The sequence below is a fragment of the Amblyomma americanum genome, chromosome 4, assembly GCF_052857255.1.
Source record: "Amblyomma americanum isolate KBUSLIRL-KWMA chromosome 4, ASM5285725v1, whole genome shotgun sequence".
Lineage (NCBI taxonomy): Eukaryota > Metazoa > Arthropoda > Arachnida > Ixodida > Ixodidae > Amblyomma > Amblyomma americanum.
In genome coordinates, this window is record NC_135500.1 from 194633546 (window position 1) to 194656432 (window position 22887).

Below are 22887 nucleotides of genomic sequence, written 5' to 3' on the forward strand. Positions count from 1 at the left end.
TGAACGTGCGATTGAGCAATGTGCAGCTTGAATTTATGCCCCCAAACTGTACTTCTTTGCTGCAACCTTTGGACCAGGGCGTCATCAGGTGTGTGAAGGCAGGATTTCGGAAGCGTCTGGTGCAGCGCCTCCTGATTAATATTCGACTGAAGCTGCCCACAAAGGTCAACATCCGTCAAACCGCAGAAATGCTTACAGGGTCGTGGTGGAGCGTCAAGGCGAGTACAATCAGCAACTGCTGGCGAAAGGCAGGCCTTTTGGAGACTTCATCTACGTCGGAAGGCAGTGATGACACAGAAGAGCTCAACCCAGAACTGTGGGATGAGCTTACCGAGAAGCTCCCTGTGGACACCGCGGTGACCTTCGAAGATTATGTGGACAGCGACAGCGCAGCGGCTACATCCGCGGAGCTCACCACCGAAGACATCGTGGATCAAGTGCTTGAGCAAGAAGAATGTAGTAGCGACGAAGACGATGCCGACACTGGATCAGCGCACGAAGAGGAAGAGATTGTTTTTGGCTCGGATGTCCTAGTCTTTCTAGAGAAGACCCGATCATTCCTCGGGCGCTGCAAAGATGTCCCCGATGACGTGCACAGGAAGGTCGAGGATGTGGAGGCGTTCGTCCTGCAGCGCTTGTCGCCTACTCGCCAGAAGAAGATAACAGACTTCTTCAAGCAATAAATTGTAGTTAAACTGTGCCCAGCGTTATCATTTATTATTTACTTACCAACACGTAAATCTGCTGCAAAGGTACGTAATTTTAGTTCTTGTTATGCATTACTGACATGAAAATAATGGTTTTTCAGCACTATGATATCTCAAAATAACAAATTAAATTCGGCGGTCCCGTGAAGTTCGTTGTAACAAGATTCTACTGTATAGTGTTTTTCACTGGATTATTAGAACAGCTTGGTAACAAAGTTAATTTTAACTTGTTAGGTAATTCATCAATAAATATTCACAAATATAATTGAATGAGATATCTGCTTGGTCAGATAACCCAACCCTCAAAGTGACGCTTAGCAGGTATTACAGCCGACTATTGATAGTTTTTACTCATAAGGAGCCATAAACTTGTTCAAAATACATAGAGTTCAACTTAAAAGGCAGGAGTTCACAGCATCGCATTTTATTAAAAATTTCCACAATAAAATGAAACACTCTGTATAATGCCAATGCATCGTGCACCAAAATGCCATTATAATTCTGATTTTTGCTTGCACATTAGGAAGTTAGAACATCATAAAGCACAGGGTCGTATCAAGCCTGCAGTAAACAACATGAGGTAGCTGGAACCTATAAGTGGTAATAACACAATAAAAAAACCTCACTGTGAATCTGCTATCACTCTTTGTTAATTTATGAAGAGCTCAATTCACATATTATCAATGCCACCCACCTGCCTGGGCAGTAAACAAACATAGCAGCCACGTGATGGAACTTCCTGCAGCTGCATCATAGTCATGAGATTTTTTATCACAAGTGTTTTTGTTTACTTTTCCTCCTACAAACCCATTTTTGTTGCCAACATTTATACGATCAGCACCTCATCTATTATTTTTCGATGCCAGCCAGGTGGGCTGACCTGACCAATCGAGGCCCATCCTCCTTTTCTGCTCTCCCCAGTCGGCTAGTTGTCATGTCTGCCTCACAGCTGTGGGTGAGAGTGCTCTCTTGGCAGTGTTGTACAGCAGAACACAGAACTGAAGCGGCCGCACGTGGTCACATGCAGGTTCTGAGACTGGTACAATCAGTTGATTCTAGAGACACTTTAGTTACCACCTGGCTAGTGTCGCGTTGCAGCAACTAACTCAATTCAGGCATCCAGTGCGAAGTGAGTGATACGGTTGGCACTGAAGAAATAGAGGAGTAGCTGATACAACCATGTGGCTATGCAGTGCCACCTGTCGTTCAGCAGGCTAGCTCGCCAATCATGATCGAATGGGAACTGCCACCTGTCGTTCAGCAGGACAGCTCAGAAATCGAGATTGAGTGGCAATGCATAGCAGCAATCATAATCGGACTTGATCAGGATCAGAAGTGTGCGTGTGTGATAGCAGTATTAAATACGAGCGCCATTTGTACCAGTACGCATTCAGTATGCATTCAAACACCAATACAGTGAAGGAACTTGCGGAGAAAAGAAAAAGATGCATGCTTGTCTATGTACACACACACTCAATCGCACACATGCACACATACAACAAAAAGTCTAGCACACTGTCACAGCAAGGAGTCCGGAAGTTTGCCCCCTTGAGAAATGCTCTTCTGTCAGAGAGCGAACCAGGGTTTGTTTTTACTGACATACTCAACACTGCAGACTGTGCTACACCCCCTATCAGTGCCTCATTAGGCATTTATCAGACACTGATGACAGATAGCCTTGGCTGGTTTTGTGCCATTAAACTCATTATAACTAACAAACTATCAGTGCCTCATGGTTTTAACTGACATACTCATCACAAGGAACTAGTTTGTTTTTGCTAAGTAAGGCTCACAAACACAGTGACCTGTGGCTTTGCTTTTGTGACCCCTATGCAGAGGACCGATGTATTCAGGCCAGATTTTTCTCCAAAATAGGCTTCAAAACATTATATGGCAGTGCACCAGATTTTTAAATATGGGAGAAACAAGAATTTCCACTAATGGAACCATAAAATCCCTAGTGCTACCTCACATTTAGTCTGGCAGAGCCATCTGTGGTAGGCTGCCAATTTGGCATCCTGAACCAGCCCCAATCTCTTTCAGTATGCTTGCCCATCACATCTGCTAGCCTCAACAGCTGCCCAAATTGTCATCCACAAGGAAAACACTAGCTAGAAGTGGAATGCACAGGCAGTTCTCAAAAGTGCTTGTGTTTGCTTCATGCAGCTGCTTCTGCTACGAAGTTGCCCAGATGCCTCATACATCTTAGGGAAAGGAGATCTTACCACTTTTGAGTAGTGAGTAGTCGCTGACCCAGCCTAGGGTGCTGGTTGTGACCTCTCCATGGTTGCTCCTTGTCCAGTCTTGGAACACATCTCCGTTTACCATACTCTGCGTTTCTTCCCTCTGTTGGTGCAAAAAAAAAAAAGCACTATGTATTTCACAGATTTCTACTCACTCTCAATTGCAAACAGCCTTGCTGAAGGATGAAAGAGGGAGAAGAGGCAAAAGCAGCAACAAAAATAGGAGTTCCAACACGGCAACTACAATTTAACCAAATAAGGCCGATACAGTCGAACCAGCCATAATGGTTCTTAAGCCTGGATGTAAAAATTTGCATGCAGCGAATTCCTCAATACCACGAAGCTTTCCAAATCCCCAATGCCATCCCCATTGAAGTTGGTACTGTAAAAACCGGAATATAGGTCGAAATTTTTTTTCAAAAAACCATGGTGAAAAGTCGACTACTGCCTTATATACCGGTCATTGGCGGAAAAACTACGGAAGTCTTGCAACAATGGGAGGCTGAACTCAACAGCCCCCCTCCATCACCATCGTCATCAGCAGAAGTGCCGCCATTTTGCGTTTCCGTAGTTGCAAAGCTATTTTGGTTAGAGGCTGCTTTTTCAAATTTTGTTTCAAAATGAGCGGAAGCCGTCGGCAATTCACCGTCGCCTTCAAGAAAAACGCGATTGAGTACGTGGAAGCTTCCGCTTGGCTACTGAAACAGAAATGGAAACTGTATTTGAAATGAAATTCAGTGACAAATTATTACGGGGCATGTGCAAATTTCTTGTGGTAGGCTGTGTTTTCAAATGTTACAGTTACCTGAATTTTGGCACAACCACACAAAAGTTTTGCGAAGATAGAACATGAACTGAAATTCGAGGAACATTTACAATTGCAATTAGCGACCGCAGTTGACAACGCGTTGTGTTCCAGAGCCAATGGCACATCCGCATGGAAGGCGCAGCAGACTCCGCTGCTTTCGCTTCTGGAACATCAAACAACAAGGCACTAAAACAGTTTATGCTTAAGAGTAGCGAAGAACAGTAGGACATTAAAAAAAAAAACACCGGACAAGCAGTACACACCCATCACAGCTGCTCATCTCATCTAGTACCTCTGTGTGGTCTGCAGTCAGGAAGCATAAGATCGGTTTGGAAGGGCCAATACAGAACCTTTTTTCTGTACTGGGAGTCAGGCATGTTTTGCATTAGTTGCACATGCTGCACAACTTGCTCGGTCAGAACCTTTCTGGCACAGAAAAATAGTACAGCCTAACGAATCTGTCTGAAGATGCAGTAGCTATGAAACGGAACAGCACATGAAAAACACAGGTGACAGCATGAGCTGTGCGAGCACAAAGTCACATGGCAGGAAAGAAAGGCTGCTCACTTTTAAAACACGCTAAATGCATAAATGTGGACACAGATGGAGGCATTACACGGGCACTGAGCTTCAATGGCATAAATAAGAACAGCAAAATTTTCTAGCATATTTTTTTTCTCTTTAAAATGGTGCGTAAACATTTGAAAACACAGCCTACCACAAGGAATCTGCACATGCCCAGTTATAATTTCTCACTGAATTTCTTTTTAAATACAGTTTCAATTTCATTTTCAGCAGCCAAGCGGAAGCTATGACATCAGAAATAGGTTAAGGTCGTGTGAGGTGTGCAAAAACTGTAATATATAGCTGCTTGCATCAGCCTGTTGCTAAAACCAAAATTTCAAGAACAAAAAAAAAAATTATTTAGAGGATGTTGGAAAATTCCACTAGGCAACTCATTTACAATGTCTTGTGCAACATTCTAAAATGCAACAAATGCATGTGTAGTGTAGCTTTGCAAGCAAATCACACATTAGTGTTAGCCCAGCAAATTTTCCAGCCTGATGCAGAAATCCTGCACTGCTGCTTCCTTTTTTTTTTTTTTTTGCAGGTGCAGAAATAAAACGGAGAAAAAATTCAAGAAAGCTGCAACTTATGTCAATAGGCTAATAAGCATGCTACATGTAAGCCCTTCTAGAAACAAAACACAGTAATCAGGTTATTTTGTCGTTTAAGTTTACATATGCATAACAATGAACATTCAAGAAGGTACATAGCAATGGTTTTTTTTTTTCATCACTGACAGTTGACCAGCACAAGTTGTGAGTAAAGCAGCTGAGTATCCGCACAATGCACCAATTCACTGATACAAAAAGCTTGACAAGAACGTAGTGAAATGTTATTCCCAAGGTTTCATAGTCTAAGAAATGAGTGTACTCTGCCCAAATGAGTCAATTAAATGCTCCTACTTCTTTGGAAATGGGTCTTGAGACATCTGGGAGTGCAATAGAGTTATCCAATTTTGTTTATACTGAATGCATATTGTTGAATGTAGTTTGCATTTTTCTAGAAATGGATATCATGTCAACATGCTGAATAAATATTTTAATATTCTGATCAGCTGTTGAGGACACAAGGATAAATTATTACCCTTCTCGCATAGAGTAGACCTTTGTGAACATAATTACAAAAAAAATTATTATCCAATTAAAGTTTGGATGACACTGTGACGGTGTTAATTTTTGAAACTCTGAATGTATATATGATATTTTAACCAAGGGTGTGCGAATATTGAAATTTTCGAATACGAATCGAATATGAATATGAAGAAAAAATGGCTTCGAATATTGAATCAAATATCGAATATCTGTTCAGTACAAAAAAAATTTCAGAAAATGATAAACAAGCAAATGCTGTTGCCCTTATTTTTTTTAAAATAGTGTATGGTCTTTGCAACTAAAATAAACAAAACTAGACTGCCTCAGTACTGTATAAAAAAATGTGATGAGCACAGAAATGTATACTACTTGATTAGACAGCATAACAGTATCCAAACTATAATGAGGTCATGCAAAACAAAATCCATAAAATGACAAGACATGCAACAAAAATAACATGATGACTAGTAAAACCTCATTCATTTCGAGTTCAAGGGACCAGAAGAAATGCCCGATTCATCCGAAGGCCTCGGTTTATAAAATTAACAGTGCTCCCCGAAAAAAAAAAAAAAAAACCTGCCGAAAATGCGAAAATGCAGTAAGGCCTTATGAGGCGGCTTCATCGCGCTAACACCTGTAAGCCCGTAACGAGCCGTCCGTTTTAGTGTGCTGGAAGAACAACACAAATGCAAGCAAGGGGCCGGGGAACACGCACTGGTGTCCGAACGGCGAGACGGTTTCTAAAAAGGTAAAAGAAATAACCTGCGACGCGCCAGTTGGCGTCCAAAAGTCACGCGGAGCTGGAATTGGACTACCGGCAAATGCGCGGGCCGGCAGTTGCAGTTGCCGCGGAACAGCGGCGAAGCTCAGAAACCAAAAATACGCGGCCAGGCTGCTTTTTTGACCTAGCAACAGGGGTCTTCTGATCGCACCTGCCGTTACGCCCACTAAGGAGGTGTACGGGTTACAATGCACCATGAAATAGGCGAGATTTTTACAGGATCGCTTGCCATACTGTGACAACCGACGCGCCCCTTCAGAAGGCTTCCGTGACATTCCGCAAGTAGGCTTTCCCGCATAGCGTAGTTTACAAAACGGGATGGCGAAGGTCATGCTCGGAGAGTTATGAAGGCGACAGGACGCATTCTTCGGATGTGGGCGTTGAATATGTAACTCATTACGGAATTTAAAAAAAAAGTACGATTTCGTGTTGTGATTGTTTGATGCGGGCCTTCGGCCATCTTGTTCGTGGCACGTGTGATATGTGAAAAAGCCCACTTGCGGAAATTCTCACGAGGTCAAGCCAAGCAGCATTGGAATGCAATCGGTCCACGTGATAAACGACGGAGAAGGAAAGGAACAGGACCTCTATATTGTGAACTCGATCAGTGCCTAATTTGCCCAGATATAGTGGTTTTGCCACGGTCAAATTTATGAAAGTCTGCGCAGTATACGATCGCTGGCGAGTATTCGGGAATTTTCGAATATTCAGAAATTCTCAAATATCAAATTTTTTGAATACGAATCGAATATCAAACATATTCGCTTTGTATTTGAAATTTCGAATATTCGCACACCCCTAATTTTAATGCTTCCAGCAGAGGCGGCATTCTTCAGCGAAATTTCATTACATGAAAAACTTCTGTTTATTTTTCTTTGGTTCATGCGAAGTCTTTCCACTTGGCTGCAGCAAAATTGTTGGCTGCATTCAAAAGCAATGCATTATTTATACTACCACTTACCGGACCAGCAATGGCAGGTAGCAGTTTACCTTTATTTTATTCCTCAGGTCAAAGGATAACAAGGTCAAATAAGGCACCATATTACTCAAAGCACACAGTCAGTTTAGTAATGATGGCAAGGCTTTTGGCTGTTTATATAAGAAGGCCAATACTGCATGCATTAAAAGATGTCAATGTTTGGAAACAAAACAAATACTCAACAGCTACTGTATTTACCCATGTGCATGTACAGGTCAACCTGTTTTTTCTCAAAATCACGCCCTTCCTATTCAGTGTCCAACTAATACGCGAATCACGTCAAGGGAGAGGTGCAAACCCAGCTGACACTCAGAAACAATGTACTTAAAGACATAAGCCAACAGCCCCCCCTGTCATCCCTGAAGAAGGAGCCGGACCGGCTCCGATACTGCGCGGTTTTAAATTTAAATAGTTTTGGTTGGAAATGTCTCACAGTTTACCATAAAAGGAGAATAACACCAACGACACTAAACAGCAGACAGTCCAGAATTCTGGCCACCTTCGAGCCTTCACAAGCTACAGCAGTGGTTGCCACTATTACTGCGCAAAGGTTTCACTTGCGTGTACTGTGCGATGTCAGTGCACGTTAAAAAACCCCAGGTGGTCGAAATTTCCGGAGCCCTCCACTACGGCGTCTCTCATAGCCTGAGTCGCTTTGGGACGTTAAACCCCTCATAAACTAAACCAAAACGTTTCACTCGCCCTTCATTTTTCAAGAGAGATGCGCAAATTACTCTCAAGAAAGGCAGACACGCAGCTAAGAATGAAGCCTCACTATGCAATCACTGTGTCGACCGCGTGCTTTGAAGGCATCACTGCAGAAACTAAACTTCTCCCGAGTCCCTCAGCCGTGCAGCGAGTCATGCCTCCCGAACATCGGTGATCATTCTCAATACGATTTAAACGCCACCAATTTACATACGGAGACATAAAAAAAATTGAGTGCCAGCATGTGATTTTGATGTTGCTGAAAAGTGCGCCAGAAACTGGCGAAACAGCGTGACACTATTCTTTACACTTTACCACCTCTCTCTGTTTCTTATGCTGATTTCAAATATGCAAATACTTCTTCCATAAACAAATTAGTTCAAAATAATTATATCTAGTGAGTAATTAGTGCCCTAGTGCAAAAAAATAGCTCAATACAAAATAATTTTTATTGCAAGGCAACATAGCCTAACGAGCAAAGAGCTCAAGTGCTCAAAGCAGTTTTTCCATTTTACCCTTATTAGTAATTTTACAGCGCTTGGAATATCAACATTCAAGATGTGCTTACCAAGCATTGATAAACTTTGCAAAATCAAATTTTTGGAGCCTGACTGAACATCACAACATCAACATTAGAATATCACAAAAAAATGCACCTCTAGCTTCCCTTCACAAAAAATCATAACATCTCTATCTGTGCTAGATGCAGAGATATCGACGTATCACAGCAACCAAGTGTTCAAAATATGCATCCCAATTTATCGTCTGCTCTTACTCCAATTCAGCTGACGTTATTATCTAAATTCAATATTATGGCCAAAATACTGATTCCACAAGAAAAATGTAGGTAGACTTGGAGATTAATAGCTGTAAATTTCAACTTCAAGAATGCCATTTTCAGAAAAATCAACTTTTGGGTCATCTTTTTGGTCCCAAAAATCAGTGTCCCTATTTGGATCTTGGCAGCCTGGGACTATGAGGCATATCCTGAAAGCAAGAATATATAGCTCGCCAGCCGCTAAGTTACAAAGCTGGCTGTGGGGTGGCAGCACTGTCCTACACTTTGAACCATATGCTTTCTTCTGCCCTCCAGTTTTCAGTGCTATCCCTGCGGGAGATCTCGACTCCCGCAAAATGAGAGGTGCAATCCGTGACGCACTTTTTGCATGCCGCAGGCGAACCATCAGCGGACGTTCACAGACAGGTTTGTGTCGTTTATGTTTATAGTAATATTACGAAACAGCGGAATGAGGTGAAGCGATGCTGTGTACTCCTGGAAGACAGAATGGAAGTTCATGACGAAAAAAGGAGCGGGAGGCCATCCATTTTCACCGATGATCTTTGCAAAATAGAAGAAACTCACTTGAATAGCCGTGTGACAATAAGGTAATTAATTGCATGAACACACTCCCGAAGTGACGAAGACCACGATTCATCAGGTCACAAGAAAAAAACTAGGGCACAAGAAGTTCATGATCGGTGCCTGAGATGCTGAGAGATGGGATATGTGCTGCTGCTGCCCTGGCGACTACTGCAGAATCCTGGCCTGCAGTTTTCCCACCAGCCTTCTATTCGCGGGCCTGCGGACATAAACCACGGGCCATGCGAGTTTTCCAAATCGAAGAAGAAATTCACATGAATAGCCGAGTGACAATAAGGTAATTGCATTAACACGCTGCCGAAGTGACGAAGACCGCGATTCATCAGGCCGCAAGAAAAAAACTAGGGCAAAAGAAGTTCAAGATCGGTGCCCAAGATGCTGACCGATGAAGATGGGATGTGTGCTGAACTATCTCACGTGCTACGCGCAAGAAGGAGACCAATTTTTGGAGCTGACAGTGACCAGTGACGAAACATAGGTTTTCCACCGCAAAATAAAATCCAAACAGCCATCACTCCACAAATATTTCCCCAAACAGCACAAATTCAAGACTGCAGTTTCAAACATCAAACTGATGGCGACATCTTTCCGAGACAAACATGGCATCCTGCCTGTTGACTTTACGCCTCCGGACACTACAGTAAATGCTGCTGCATACTGAAAAACCTAGGAACAGCTACGGCGATCAACAAACAACAAACGAGGGGTCTGCTGACAAGTGGCGCATGCCTGCTTCACGATAATGCTTCGGTGCACACCGCACATGCAGTGACATCACTTATGGAAAGATTCAAGTGGAAGCTTTTGGAGCATCCCCGTACACCCGGGCCTGGCACCCAGTTTCTTCTGAAGGAACATCTCGCTAGGAAACAATTCACCAATAAATAGGAGCTTACAAAAGACGCCATGATGTAGTTTGCACTGCAGGGGGGAGATTTTTATAACCATAGCATCTAAAACCTGGTCCCCAGCCTGACCATGGGTTTGGACAATGGCAACAAATGTGTAGAAAAATAAAGAAGTGTAACACAATTAATAATTAGTTAAACCTTTGCTGAATAAAAATTTTCGATAGCCATGCTGGCCTTTGTATCTTTACTTTTTAGACACACTTTGTACCACTGATCGACCAATACCACTTTCCAACTTTTACTCTTTTTTCTTTTTCAGTCCCCGAGTTAGAGGGCCGGCCCATACTACGCATCCACCAATGAGCGTGTAAATACAGTATGTAAAGTATAACCAAAGAAATTCTTCTCCACAACCTGAAACATGTTTCAAGGAAAAGTACCAAAAGAGCAATAAACTTTGCCAAGATGCCAATGTTACACGTACCTTTGTAGCAGTGTCACAGCAAGGTGGTGGTGAGGAGTGGCCATTAGGAGTGGTCTCATTCGAAGATGCTTCGGGTGAACTAGGTGTGGATGATCCGATACGTGATCGTACTGCAAGAGAGTAACTCCAGCGTTATGACGATAAAGAGTGTCCTCAGTGACCTTTATTTTTTTCTATGCAATACACCTATGTTACACAGCACAAGTATAAGAGACATTCGTAAACATGGAAGCATGAATTTTATCCCAGAGCTATAAAAGCCTCAATAAACCTAAGGTCACAACCAGGAGACCTTTTTTTTCTCTATTTTTCGTTATGATGCATTGCAGCATAGCTTACACCATCAAGAAACTGTGCAGCCTGACAGGGCTAAAGTTCATTCACATATGATCATATTTTATTTCTACAAATTGTTTCTTCATTCTGAAGATACCTACTAATGTCATCAGAGCCCTCAGAGTTCAGAGTTGTTATTACATGTCTCAGCAATCTAGCCAGCTGACAAAATGACTTGCCGTGACTATCTGTAAATCTATATTCCCAATTTTAAGGCCATAATGATAAAATGCTCCTCCTTTCCATCCGTACCAGTTTGTGCAGCTGCCGAGCAGTTCCCAGCATGAAACATCTACAACACAACACGAGAATGTGCTGCACCATATCCAATGATTTCTCAAGAACAACTCTTGATGACCTTACGGATGGAGAGTTTCGCCTTAAGAATTTGCTTCGATTTCATTACAGAGACTGCCACTCGAAGCGAAGAAAGGTGGCAAAGGAGGAGGTGGCACACGCACCCTTTTGGCACTTCCTGCCGGAGGCCAGGTTCTCGCCGAGCAGGAGCAGCGCGTTGCGCCTTTTCTCCTCCAGGGCAGCGTTGGAAAAGTGGGGGTTGGCAGTGGTGCGTCGCTTGCGCTCTCCCCGACGATGCTGGAGCTCACGCAGGGCCTCCCGAGTCATCAGGCCCAAGGCACCGAGCAGCTCCAGCTTCTGCATGCACGTGCGCACACCGCATTTTTCCCCACAGTGCACACCTGCCAAGTGCCATGGCACGCAGGCCAGTCACTCCCCAGCTGTGGAAGGCATAAAGCGAGGACATACAGGAGAATGAAACTGCACTCTGGCAGGGGGCAATGGCACCACAAGTGCTTCCAGCAGCTCGGTACCAGTTGCTTGGTAGGGACCATCTCGCAATCTGGCGGGTAGGTAAGGCAACCTAGGCACAAGTTCCGGAGGTTACTGCTAAAATGGACACATCCACTTCGGCCCACATCAACTGGTTGGAGCCCTCAATGCAGAGGTGAGCTAACCTTTCTTTCCTGTTACGTCGTCTCGGCTCAAGCTGCACTTGCCACTGCATCAATAATTGCAGGTCAAAAAGTGTAACAAAATGTGCACTATAAATACGTGCGATCTATGTTACGTCATTAAAAAGCAGAAACAGGTGGCTGTGCTTGATTTAGAAGCAGTGGAACCTGCTATGCAACTAACGTAATTCATGGCGGTGACTAAGGCATTTGCCATTTCCACAAGCAAAAGGACATGCCCAGTTTAAGTCCCACCCATATAGACAAGCCCATTTAGATGACACTACCAGAATACAGGCTCTGACCACCTGTCGCAGCTTTGACAGCACCAACTGTTACTGTGAGACATAGTTGTTATGCATGTGCAGACATCTTAACAAGTCCCTAGTGGCTAATTTCGCACCTGCTCGACAAGCTTTGAACAACAATATGACACAGAGCAATTTTAAATCCTAATCAGTATGCGATAACAACTAGCCTCTTTTGTAACTTTGTTGAAGATGCCACTATCCCATGCCACCAGATGCAACCAGTGCTAGCGAATTCATCATTACTAAATTTTGAACGGATTTAATTGGCCACGTGCTCCTGCCAGTGCTGTGTTTCTCCTCTCCATGACAGAAGGCCTCACAGCAACATGAAAGCGCATGAAATTTCCAACAGTACGGTCAGAGTGTGTCCATCGCTGATCAGTGCACCATGCTGTCAAAATGTAATGAGTTTGCTGGCCGAAGAGAAGCTGTCACAACTGTAACTCAAACAGGATTTCAATAGTTCCCCCAAACTTAACACATACAAACAAGTATTCTTGTGCTACCAAAGTAACTCGTGTCTGAACACACTGAAACTCTTCACTGATTTCAACCCTTTGTGGTGCACAATGACAAGTCTGAAAGAGGGTCTTACAAACTTGGAATGATGCAACTTTTAAGGTACAATACCGCCGCACTATAAGATATAATAACAGGGAGCCAGAAGTGATGGCAAAGGCACTCGACTGTTCAGCGCAGATCACAATGCAAAGAAAAATGCAGACGTGACTTAACCAATAGTTGTCGCAAACTTTAAAACATGGCCACACATCACACCTTGTTAAGAAAATTAGCTTCACTGACAAACAATGCTGGTGTGTTTTAGTGCAAAATAAAAGATGTACGGCAAAAGAAAAGACAAACAACCGCGCCTTCTCTAGCTTTTGAACCATCTTTTTTGTAATATACGTTCTGGCCAGTTTCATCAGTACAGCTGTAAACATTTTTGAAGGTTAGCGGACTCATCTTACTGTGCAGACACTGTCAAATTTTTTTATTAGATTATGTAACATATCTAGCCACTCATGACGCAGTCATACCTTTCCGGAACATTATGCACATAATTAATTTCAAAATCAATAAACTCCTGAGCTTGGCACGCACACCAATAAACCAGCTCAGGAGAATGCTGCAGTGGCTCAGTGGTTAGGGCGCTCGGCTACTGATCCGGAGTACCCGGGTTCGAACCCGGCTGCGGCAGCCACGTTTCGATGGAGGCAAAACGCTAAGCTGCCCGTGCGCTGTGCGATGTCAGTGAACGCTAAAGATCCCCAGGGGATGGAAATTATGTCCTCCACTACGGCACCTCTTTCTTCCTTTCTTCAATCAGTCCCTCCTTTATGCCTCCCCTTAAGGCCCAGTTCAGGTGTCCGCCGAAATGCAAGACAGATACTGCGCCATTTCCTTTCCCCAACAACTAATTTTCAATTTTTCATGTTTTCTCAAGGAATGCCCACACTTAAACTGCACAAACCGCACCACTGCCAGCTTCGATGACAGCTGCAAATAGTTCCCGGACTGGCTTCCTTTGCCAGCAGTACAGTGGGAGTCAGCTCAAGGTATAAATTTTATTATAAAGTTGGTGCAGCATTTCAGAGAATTTTTGATTTTGGTATGTGGGTTTTATCATCCCGAAGCTACATGTAGGCCATGAGGGACACAGTAGTGGTGGTCTCTGGATTAATTTCGACTACAGGGGGTTCTTTCTGCCCTCAATGTGTGCCAACATCACAAAACACACGGGCATTTTTGCATTCAGCCTCCATTGAAATGCACTTGCCACAGCTGGGATTTAATCTTGCTACTTTGAAATCAGCAGCCAAAAGCCACAGCTGCTAGGCTACCATGGCTGGTGGTCAGTTTTTAGTATTTAGGATTTTTATGCTCGGAGCAAACAACAAACCCAGGCAGGTGTGATATCACAAGCCTGGCATGACCATGAAATGATGCTACAGAATTGTTTTCCTGTGCAAGTGAAGAAACAATCTTAGCAGGCTACCGTGTATTGCTGCGTATAAGTCTCTGTTTCTTTCTTTTCAAAACTGACGATCTGCAATTGAGGAGACATACATGGAGCCAACCTACATTTAGGGTATAAGGCATTTTCAGCTGAGCTGCGGGCAGTATGCTCCTACGCACTGTTCCCAGATGGATAAATGAAGCTCCATGTGTCAAAAATAAAACAAACAAAAAATGTTAATTTCTGTGCAAACTGGTTCCGTTACAAACTCTGGACAGCATTCCTAATTCGTTGCTTTGCCTAAATCAGATTTCTGTTCCCGGTCAACGAATGGCTCCCAAGTTTCTCGTAGTTTAGCTTGAGAATATTTGTAATTTTGATTTAAATATGCACTCAGTTGTGTACGTATTTAACGACTAAATATATGTACTAAGGCATTTTTTCCATGTTCTGGTAGGCACATGGAAAAAACTCAAAGAAGGAACTGTTGGAACAATATTTTGCATAAATTCATGGGAACATATTGTGAAATATATTTAGATTAACGCTGACAAGCCGCACTTTTGCTCAGGTTTGACGAGGGTATAGAGCAGTGGGTGCACACAGCAGCAACATAGCAAATTTTGCGATTGCCAAGTCTGTATGTCATGTGTGCTGTGTGCTGCTGGGCACACCAGGTTATAGAACATTCTGAATCTAGGACACATATCTTATTCTTTAGAATGTTGCTCTGGGCACCTAGTGGCTACCGCAGGCCGATTTTTTTCAAGCACTTCATCTGTCTGGGCTTCACGGGAGAACCTATATCCCCTGGGCACCAATACAAGAAACACCATGCTTTCGACATGTGGAACTGCACCAGAACTCACCAGGTGGTCCTCTTTGGATGGTGGAGGAGGAGCGCTCGGAGGGGGAACCACAGGTGTCACTTTGCGAGGGGGAGCCACAGCAGCAGTGGGCACAGGGGCAGGGGTTGCAGCTGTCACGGTCACCGTTGTCGTCGTCCTCACTGCACAACCAGTACTGCTATTGCTGCTGCTGCTGTTGGTGATATTATGAGAGCTGGTGACAAGGTTTGGAACCAGCAGACCCGCAGCTGTGGTATTGATGTTGCTCGCTTGCACAAGTACTGCCACGCACGACTTGGGCACCCGTGGCACTGGAGTGGTGGCAACCAAGGTGTGCTGAATGAGAGACCAAAAGAAAAAAAAATCACTCAGTCTTCCTGCCAACAGAAAAATGAAAGCATAAGGTATACTGCAACAAGTAGCTAACGCAAAGCAACTATGCTGTGTTTTACCAGGCACAATAGCTACTCCTTCAGCTACACACCTCTTCACTGATGATATGTCCAATACATCTAGGAGGGTCACATTTTGCAACATATCATTTTCCTTTCTTCTGAGTCTCTGCCATTGCATGCCACCCACTATGGCCATGTCATTGGGAAGACACAGCCAATGACAGAGGACCAAAACAAAGGAAGATGAAACGAAATGTCGCAAAGAACAACCCCTAGTCTTTGTTCTGAAGTTGCTTTGCAGGTCGCCAGGCCTGCCCAGTGGGTGCCACTGACACTAGTGGTGTCTCTGTCAAGCAGTGCTCTACAGGTAGACACAGACACTTTACCTGCTGTGGCTGCTGTGGCTGCTGCTGCTGTGGCTGCTGCTGCTGCGGCTGCTGCTGATTCTGTGGCTGAAGCAGTGGCTGCTGTGGTGCCAAGCGCTGGTTGCAAGGCGGGTACTGGGGCACGCGTATGGAGGGTGCCAGCAGTGTGGGTGGCCCATGTGGTGGCCCGTGAGGCGGCCCGTGTGGCGGCCCGTGTGGTGGACCACTGCAGCTGGGGACCACTACCACCTGTGGAAGCAACACACCTCCCGGACCTCCCTTCAGGGCTGCCTGGAGCTTCACGGGAACCCCTGTGCCACCCAGCTGGAAGTAAGAAGTAATGCACACTTCTCAACATCTCATCCCAGCAAAGAAGCCGTCGTCAGAGCTCTTAAATCTATGTTAGATTCACAGTCTGTTCTTTTGCATCACTGCAGATGACCAATACATGGAGGACGAGTACTAGAATGTATTTCTACATTCAAAAAGAGAGATTTAGTTACAGGAAAAGAAGAGAGGTCAGTCTCAGCTATAGCACTTTATAGTTAGGGATTGCAGTTTTCAATTTTTATTTTTTGAGAAATCAGCACACTTTTTTACAACAGCATTTGTTAAGTGCCCGTTCCTGGGTTTCGCGTCGATGTAGTAGTAGTAGTAGTAGTAGTAGTAGTAGTAGTAGTAGTAGTCGAGCATCTGCCTCGCATGCGAGAGGTACTGGGTTCGATACCCAGTGCCGCCGGGTACCCACCAGTGATACAATGGGTACAAGCTTCCCCTGCCCTGGTGCTCGGCTTATTCAGGATGAAATGCTTGGGAATTGGGTCTGTGACCCCACCTTGAGTAGGACAAAAAAAACTGTGCCATGGTGCTTTTTGACCACAAATGTCCTTGCGCCATAAAAATTCATCATCATCATCAGTAGTAGTAGTAGTAGTAGTAGTAGTAGTAGTAGCAGTAGTAGTACCAGCAGTAGTAGTAGACGTAACTGACGATTAGTTGCCATGGGAACCACTCAGAGGGTAGTTAACGTGGAAGGAAGGAGGGCATGACGAAAATGGAGGAATGCATAACCGAAGGGTGGTTGTCGTGGGAGGAGGAAGATATGGCGAGAGAGGAGGACTCCCCAACCAGAAGATGATGACCGTGGAAGGAGAAGGCGAGAGCGTAACCAGAGGGTGGTTGCCATGGGAAGCAGCCAGAGGGTAGTTACCCAGGAAGGCTACCGTGGAAGGAGGAGAGTATGGCAAGTGTGAGGAATGAGCAACCGGGGCATGTCTGCCACGGGAACTATCTGAAGAGTGTTTATCATGGAAGGAGGGGGGAGAGTATAGTGACAGCAGAGGAATGTAGCATGGTCCATCTGCGGTGAGTGCTGCGAAACATGCCACCCGAAGAGAGGATCATCAGTAGTGGCACCGGCCGCCTAGAGTGGCAGACTGGAGAGGAACGGTAGCCAAAGGACGAGTATATGTGGAGAACTAAAAAGAGCGCGCTCTGTAACTACACAGGTATGAACGTGCTCTCATATTCTCTAGTTCTTTTCAGTCAAGCAATGTAGTACTCCTGTGCAGTGAAAAGTCACTTATAATTTATCTTGCCCTTTTTCGCCAGCCAGAGCACTCAATTTCCAAGCAATTAACACAGAAATGGGCATATTTAGAGCTACAGGTGCTTATAGAAGAAAATGTTATGGTCATTTAATAAAAAAATTAAATTATATCAGGGAACAATCAGACAAAAATCAAATGGAGGTTGAGTGGCAAAAGGTAGGTTGTAAAGTTATTGTTGGGTTGTGTAGCACTGGCTAGAGAGGGAGGACGGGCATTGTGTGGTCTGCGTGTTTACAGCAGTGAAGGAACTGCCACTTGCCCGTCGCGGACCCAGAACACATTTTTAGGTACACTTATTATGCATGGTTTTGTGTTCATGTCCTTTCATGCAGAGAAAAAAACCTACTTAACCAATAAGTGTCCTAAGAGGTAACGATAATGAACAACACTACACTAGCAGTCGATGCTTGGAGAGAAGGTTGAGCCTCCCGGTTGAGAGAGAGGTGTAACAAGGTGGAGCAACGCCTCAAAATGCAGAACTTTTACTTAATCAAACGGCACCATTGTCTCCTACCATGCCCCTGAATCGTGCACTTTGCTAATTTTCCCCTACTCACCAGCCAGCTAGTTGTGGTGTATACAGCATGGATAATGATCTCTTTTCGACCTCCTTGAGTTATTCAACTTGCACTAACATTGCACAGCACATGGGAAATTTTGCACTTTGCCTGCACTGAAATACAGCTGCCGGAGCCCGGATTCAATCCCGCAATTTGGTGCCCAGCAGCCAAACGCCCTAACCGTTAAGCCACTGAGACAGGTGAACATGGCGGCATGAGTAATTGTGAGACCAGATGCTACCAGAGGTTGATAACACGAATCTCCTCTGACACAGGCCTTCAATTTGCGAAATGCTTTGCCCTTTCAGTGAGGCTGAGTCGGTGCTTTTCGCAGTGCAGTAATAGTACAAAAGCTATGAAATTTCGTTCAGGAAAAGGTTGGGATTTAGAAAAATCGATTTTTTTTTTAATTGCTCGAGCAATGCTACGGGCTACCGGGCACTCCAGAGTGGAGTGCTGCAGAACAATTTTGACCGCTGGGGATGTTTAACCTCCACCCCAAACTTTGTGCACAGGCATTGCCGCACTTCACCTCAATCAAAATGCAGACTTGCGGGCCAGACTTGTGAACTTATATTCAGCATTCGAACGCCACAGCCTCCGAGCCACCACGATGGCAGTTCAAGAAAAGGAGCTCGCAGGGTTTCAAGGGAGAAAAAGTTAGTATTATGCCTTTCTTTGTATGTATTAAATGAGCTTGCAGAATGAAAGCTTTCTGCTGCAGATGCTGAGCTAGGTTGCAAGCCTGGTTGTGCTTTCCCTCTGTAAGGTACCAATATCCATTCAGGTGCTGGTACCCTATCAGGTGACGGGATGCTGATCTAGTACTGGTACCCCACTTATGCCACCAGCAGCAGTCTACGCAGAGGAAGGCTTGCAAAATCTTGTACCTACAACTGGCACTACTGCCTGCTGCTAACCAATGCAGCTCTCCACCTTCATGTACACCGGAATTAGGAACGGGCACTGAGTTTGGTAGGCATTTCAGCGTCATCCAATAAACAATCTGCAAGTTCTCTCACAATTGGACCAGCAAGCTTTGACCAGGCCACTGAAGATGCTCTGATGCTTCAGTGCCAGCCACTGAAATACCAAAAAGTGATGACGATGGAACCAACAGCAGATGTGACAAAGACCACTGTAGCTGCGTGTCTGCCTACCCTTAAATCCTCATTCATGCTTAGTCAGGCAGTCCCTGAAAAAACTGAACACAGGCAATCTACTCACTGCAGATCATAGAGGAGCTGGGGTTTCAGAAAACAAAACAAAAATAAAAGGACACTAGAGCTCCGCCTTTAAGAGCATGAAGCAACAGCATTAATGGCTCCCATCAGCGGCTTCCCTTCACCCTTCACACACAGTCACTGGTCTTTGTTCACATTCATAAGTTTCTCACAATTATATCACAACACAGTTCCCACATTCTTGTCTCTGAACACTTCCACATTGCAGTTTACGCACAAAACATTACTTCTGTATATACACACACTGATTAGTGCTCACTGCACTACACACAATGACATGGTCAGAAAAGAAAAGTGTGTTCCACCTGAATGTAGGTTCTGCACTGAGAAAGCGCTATACTGCTCACATGCCATTTTTTGGGGGGGGCAGCGGCTCACATCAGGTCGCAGGGGTTTTCCGATGGTCGCCGCGTGCCGGCGCCACCATGCCAAGTCAGAGGATATGGTGCAAGTTAAATCGCGGGATCAATGAGTGAATATCCTAAGAGCAGCAACAGCATTTTCAGGAACACACTGCTTATGGCATGGAAATATGGAAACTGAGACATCTAAATGCCATTCAACTGGCTTCACAGAAAGAATTCAGAGAACTACCTTATAAGAGGGTCCCCTTTGCATAGCACGCAGAAAGTTAATTGTTGGTGCGGTTGGTTTGACATGAGTAAATGATTTAAACCATCGTTGAAACACACTAAAGCAAAATGACATGAGAAAGAAAGCAAAAAAATGAATGTGATGCTCACAGAGACGCTGCAAGGGCTGAAAAAAAAGCAGCTCAACTCACCATGCCTCTTGGCAGGATCTGAGCATTGTGAGATATCTTCAGCACTGTAGAACTTTGCTTCCTCTCCAGTTCAGACCTCAATTGCTGCACCACTTGTTTCTGTTGAAACAAAGCCAGAAATGACCTATGATCTCTGCCTTAACCTTACACATATCATCACTACAACTTTCAGAGCACATTTGATGTTACAGTTAACAAACATCTTGTGGCACACCCTCCCTAGTACACGCTGCACCGTGAGTAAAGATGTGCAAGACTCAGTATTCTGCTGATACTTCATCCAAAATGGAAGTCAGACTCTCGTTAATTTAAAACTGCAATACTTGCTAAAACTACACATCAGACATAAGCACCAGACCAGCATGCTATTAGCCCATAAATGATAAAAATGTATGGTGGCTGACGAGCACGCAATGCAAGCATCAAAATTTAATAAAGTCTCCAGCAAGTATTGCTCATGTGCTGAACTAGTTTCGTAGGCTACCATGGTACCATATAGGGCACAACGCAAATTACAAGCAACACTGAAAACACAAAATTCACAATACATTTCAATAGAGACACTGTCAATAAAAAACAGCTCGCGTCGGGTGCAGGAGATGTTGCATATATAAGTAAAACTTCATTCAGTAGTGTGAACTGAGCCACAACCAATATGTATGCAAAAACATTAACTTTTTATATGATGTAACTATTCAAGAAATTTCTTGCAATGTCTAGTCCTGATTCCAGGATGGCATCAGAATTGAATTATATTATACAGAATTATATTACAACCCAATATTAGGTCAAGTTATTTACAGCACAAAAACGTTAGGGTACACAAACATGCAAAAATAAATTGCTGCACCCCTTTCCAAGAAAAGTGTATTTAAATAAAACCACTACACTACTATTTAAGCCTCAACAAAGTCACCATAAAAACACTTTAAACACAGCCGATTATCCGAGAACTGTAACTTTATCAGCACGTTTTCAAACAAGGGCATCAAAGTTTATTGTTTACCAACGCGTGCTCTAAACAGAAAGAACTGTTCGAAAACAGTAAGACCAAAAATGCAGCACATTAGGTGAGATCATTTTTTCAATAGCACAGGCGCTTAATTATACTACATAAAAATGCACATTCTTTCTTTGAGAATGGCGATCGCATCCACAGCTGGAAGCCAAGCAATAATGGCCACGAGCAAAACGATCGACTGCCTGCATCTGCAGTATATTAGCGCTGATCGTCACAATTCTTCACGATAGAGGCAAAGCATGAATACAAACCAGGCGTTATTTCTGGCTAAGTGCCAAGTGCAACGACGCACACCTATCGAATGAAGACAGTGGCCGCTAGTAAATGCGATGGCAATGTTTACAAGCACACGCGAGCAAGGAAGACAGGCGCACTGTCGGCGCTGGTGACGTCCCAGGCCTTGAATTTGCCATAGTTTGTGTCTGTCCGCGAACAGCTGAACGCCTTTCCTCAATATAATAACGAGAAGTTAATGCGACAGGGTGCCGCGGCTCGCGCGACACGCCAAGCGCAACTGAAACACCGAAGTTCACGGTCCGACCTCAACCACCGAGCTGTGACAAGCGCCGCGCAGGCTAGCAGAGCACGCCAAGGTCACAACAGCCGATAAATCTGGACATGATTACTTACTTGCTTGTCGCTAAGCGTCATAATTTCGGCCTGTAAATCATGGAGCTGTCTCTGCAGGGCCGAATTCTGCAAGTAAAAGACACACTGAGCGCCCGCAAGCAACTTTGCGGTTTCGTCAAAAAAGAAAAAAAAAATGAGGGCACACTTCGGGGATCCCGGTGCGAGTTTGCGTCGCGTACTCGGTGCTTTCGTACCTCCCGAGAGCCACTTTTCGAAGTCACAGCGACTCGCAGCAGCACAGAGTGGATCACAGAACGAAAACAAAATATATAAAGCAAAAGCGCCTACCTGAGGATCAATGCGCATTTTTGACAGCACGATCTGAAAATGGAAGGCAGAAATGTTGTATGAGCAACAAGAAACCCCTACGCACCCATTAATTGGACGCAACAAACTCAACGCACCAAGCATATCATGCAAAAAGCTTCGATGTCGACAACACATTGCCGATTCTAAAACTTGACGTTTGTGTACACGTCCCGATACATGGCTGCCACGAAAGTCCACAGCAGTACGGCTGTTGGAGAAAAAACTACGACAACAAAGTTGAACCGACCGATAGCACTGTAGAATGCACTTACGCAGCTTGACTAACGTTCTCAGACAACGCTACTGCCATACAACTAAGCACCAGACAGCCTAGGGCCACGATCGAGCTCTTCTGTAAACATGCACAGATCGACACTGCCTGTTTTTTTCAAGACGAGATTTATCAACTCGGGATAAAGTAGACACACATCGTCCGGCCGTGTACTACCTGATGGTTTTGGATGGCACTTTTAAGTTGACTCTGAAGGCTTTGCAGCTCCATCGCGTTCAGTTGAAAGGCATCCAGCTTGGCTTGTGTATCACTCGACCCCACGGCAGAATAACAAGTCTTGTATAACAGATTACACAAATTACATCAAGTCGGAAAGTACTGCTGAGCTTCCGTCGTCCTACCTTGGGTAAAGACGCTGCACGAATAAACGAGCTGAAACTGCAGCTGACTGGTACAAACTCAATTTTTCGTACTGATACCCAAACATTTGCTGCTATACGGCCAAGGACGTACTGGTCCGCATTCTTTCTAAACTTTTTTGCTGTCTTCGCGTATGGAATTAAAAATCTTCGACGAGTGCGGAGGGACTACTTCTCAAGTGTAGGCGTAGTGATCAGGCAGTGCCCGAAATCTGTGCCCGGATGTGAAATTATTTCGCGCATCTCGGGGAAACTTCTTTATTTCAGCTTAATACTGCTGTTGTCTAGTTTT

General features: G+C 44.4%; 1 protein-coding gene across 2 annotated transcripts in view; it reads right to left on the reverse strand.

Annotated features, from left to right (window-relative positions):
• The window catches only part of LOC144128948 (PHD finger protein 21A-like), a 29187-nt gene extending 6359 nt beyond the window's left edge, over positions 1–22828 (reverse strand). The window contains exons 1-9 of one of the 2 annotated variants that reach the window (XM_077662770.1): positions 22393–22828; positions 21924–21956; positions 21636–21701; positions 19985–20083; positions 15808–16110; positions 15048–15362; positions 11398–11590; positions 10601–10710; positions 2933–3053 (exon numbers count right to left, since the gene is read on the reverse strand). In XM_077662770.1, the coding sequence (XP_077518896.1) occupies positions 2933–3053; positions 10601–10710; positions 11398–11590; positions 15048–15362; positions 15808–16110; positions 19985–20083; positions 21636–21701; positions 21924–21956; positions 22393–22446 (1294 nt within the window). In that variant the 5' untranslated portion in view covers positions 22447–22828. Of the gene's footprint in view, positions 1–2932; positions 3054–10600; positions 10711–11397; positions 11591–15047; positions 15363–15807; positions 16111–19984; positions 20084–21635; positions 21702–21923; positions 21957–22039; positions 22128–22392 lie in introns of those variants that run through there. The other variant, XM_077662771.1, reaches the window with a different exon arrangement.
• Positions 22829–22887: the final 59 nt, after the last annotated feature.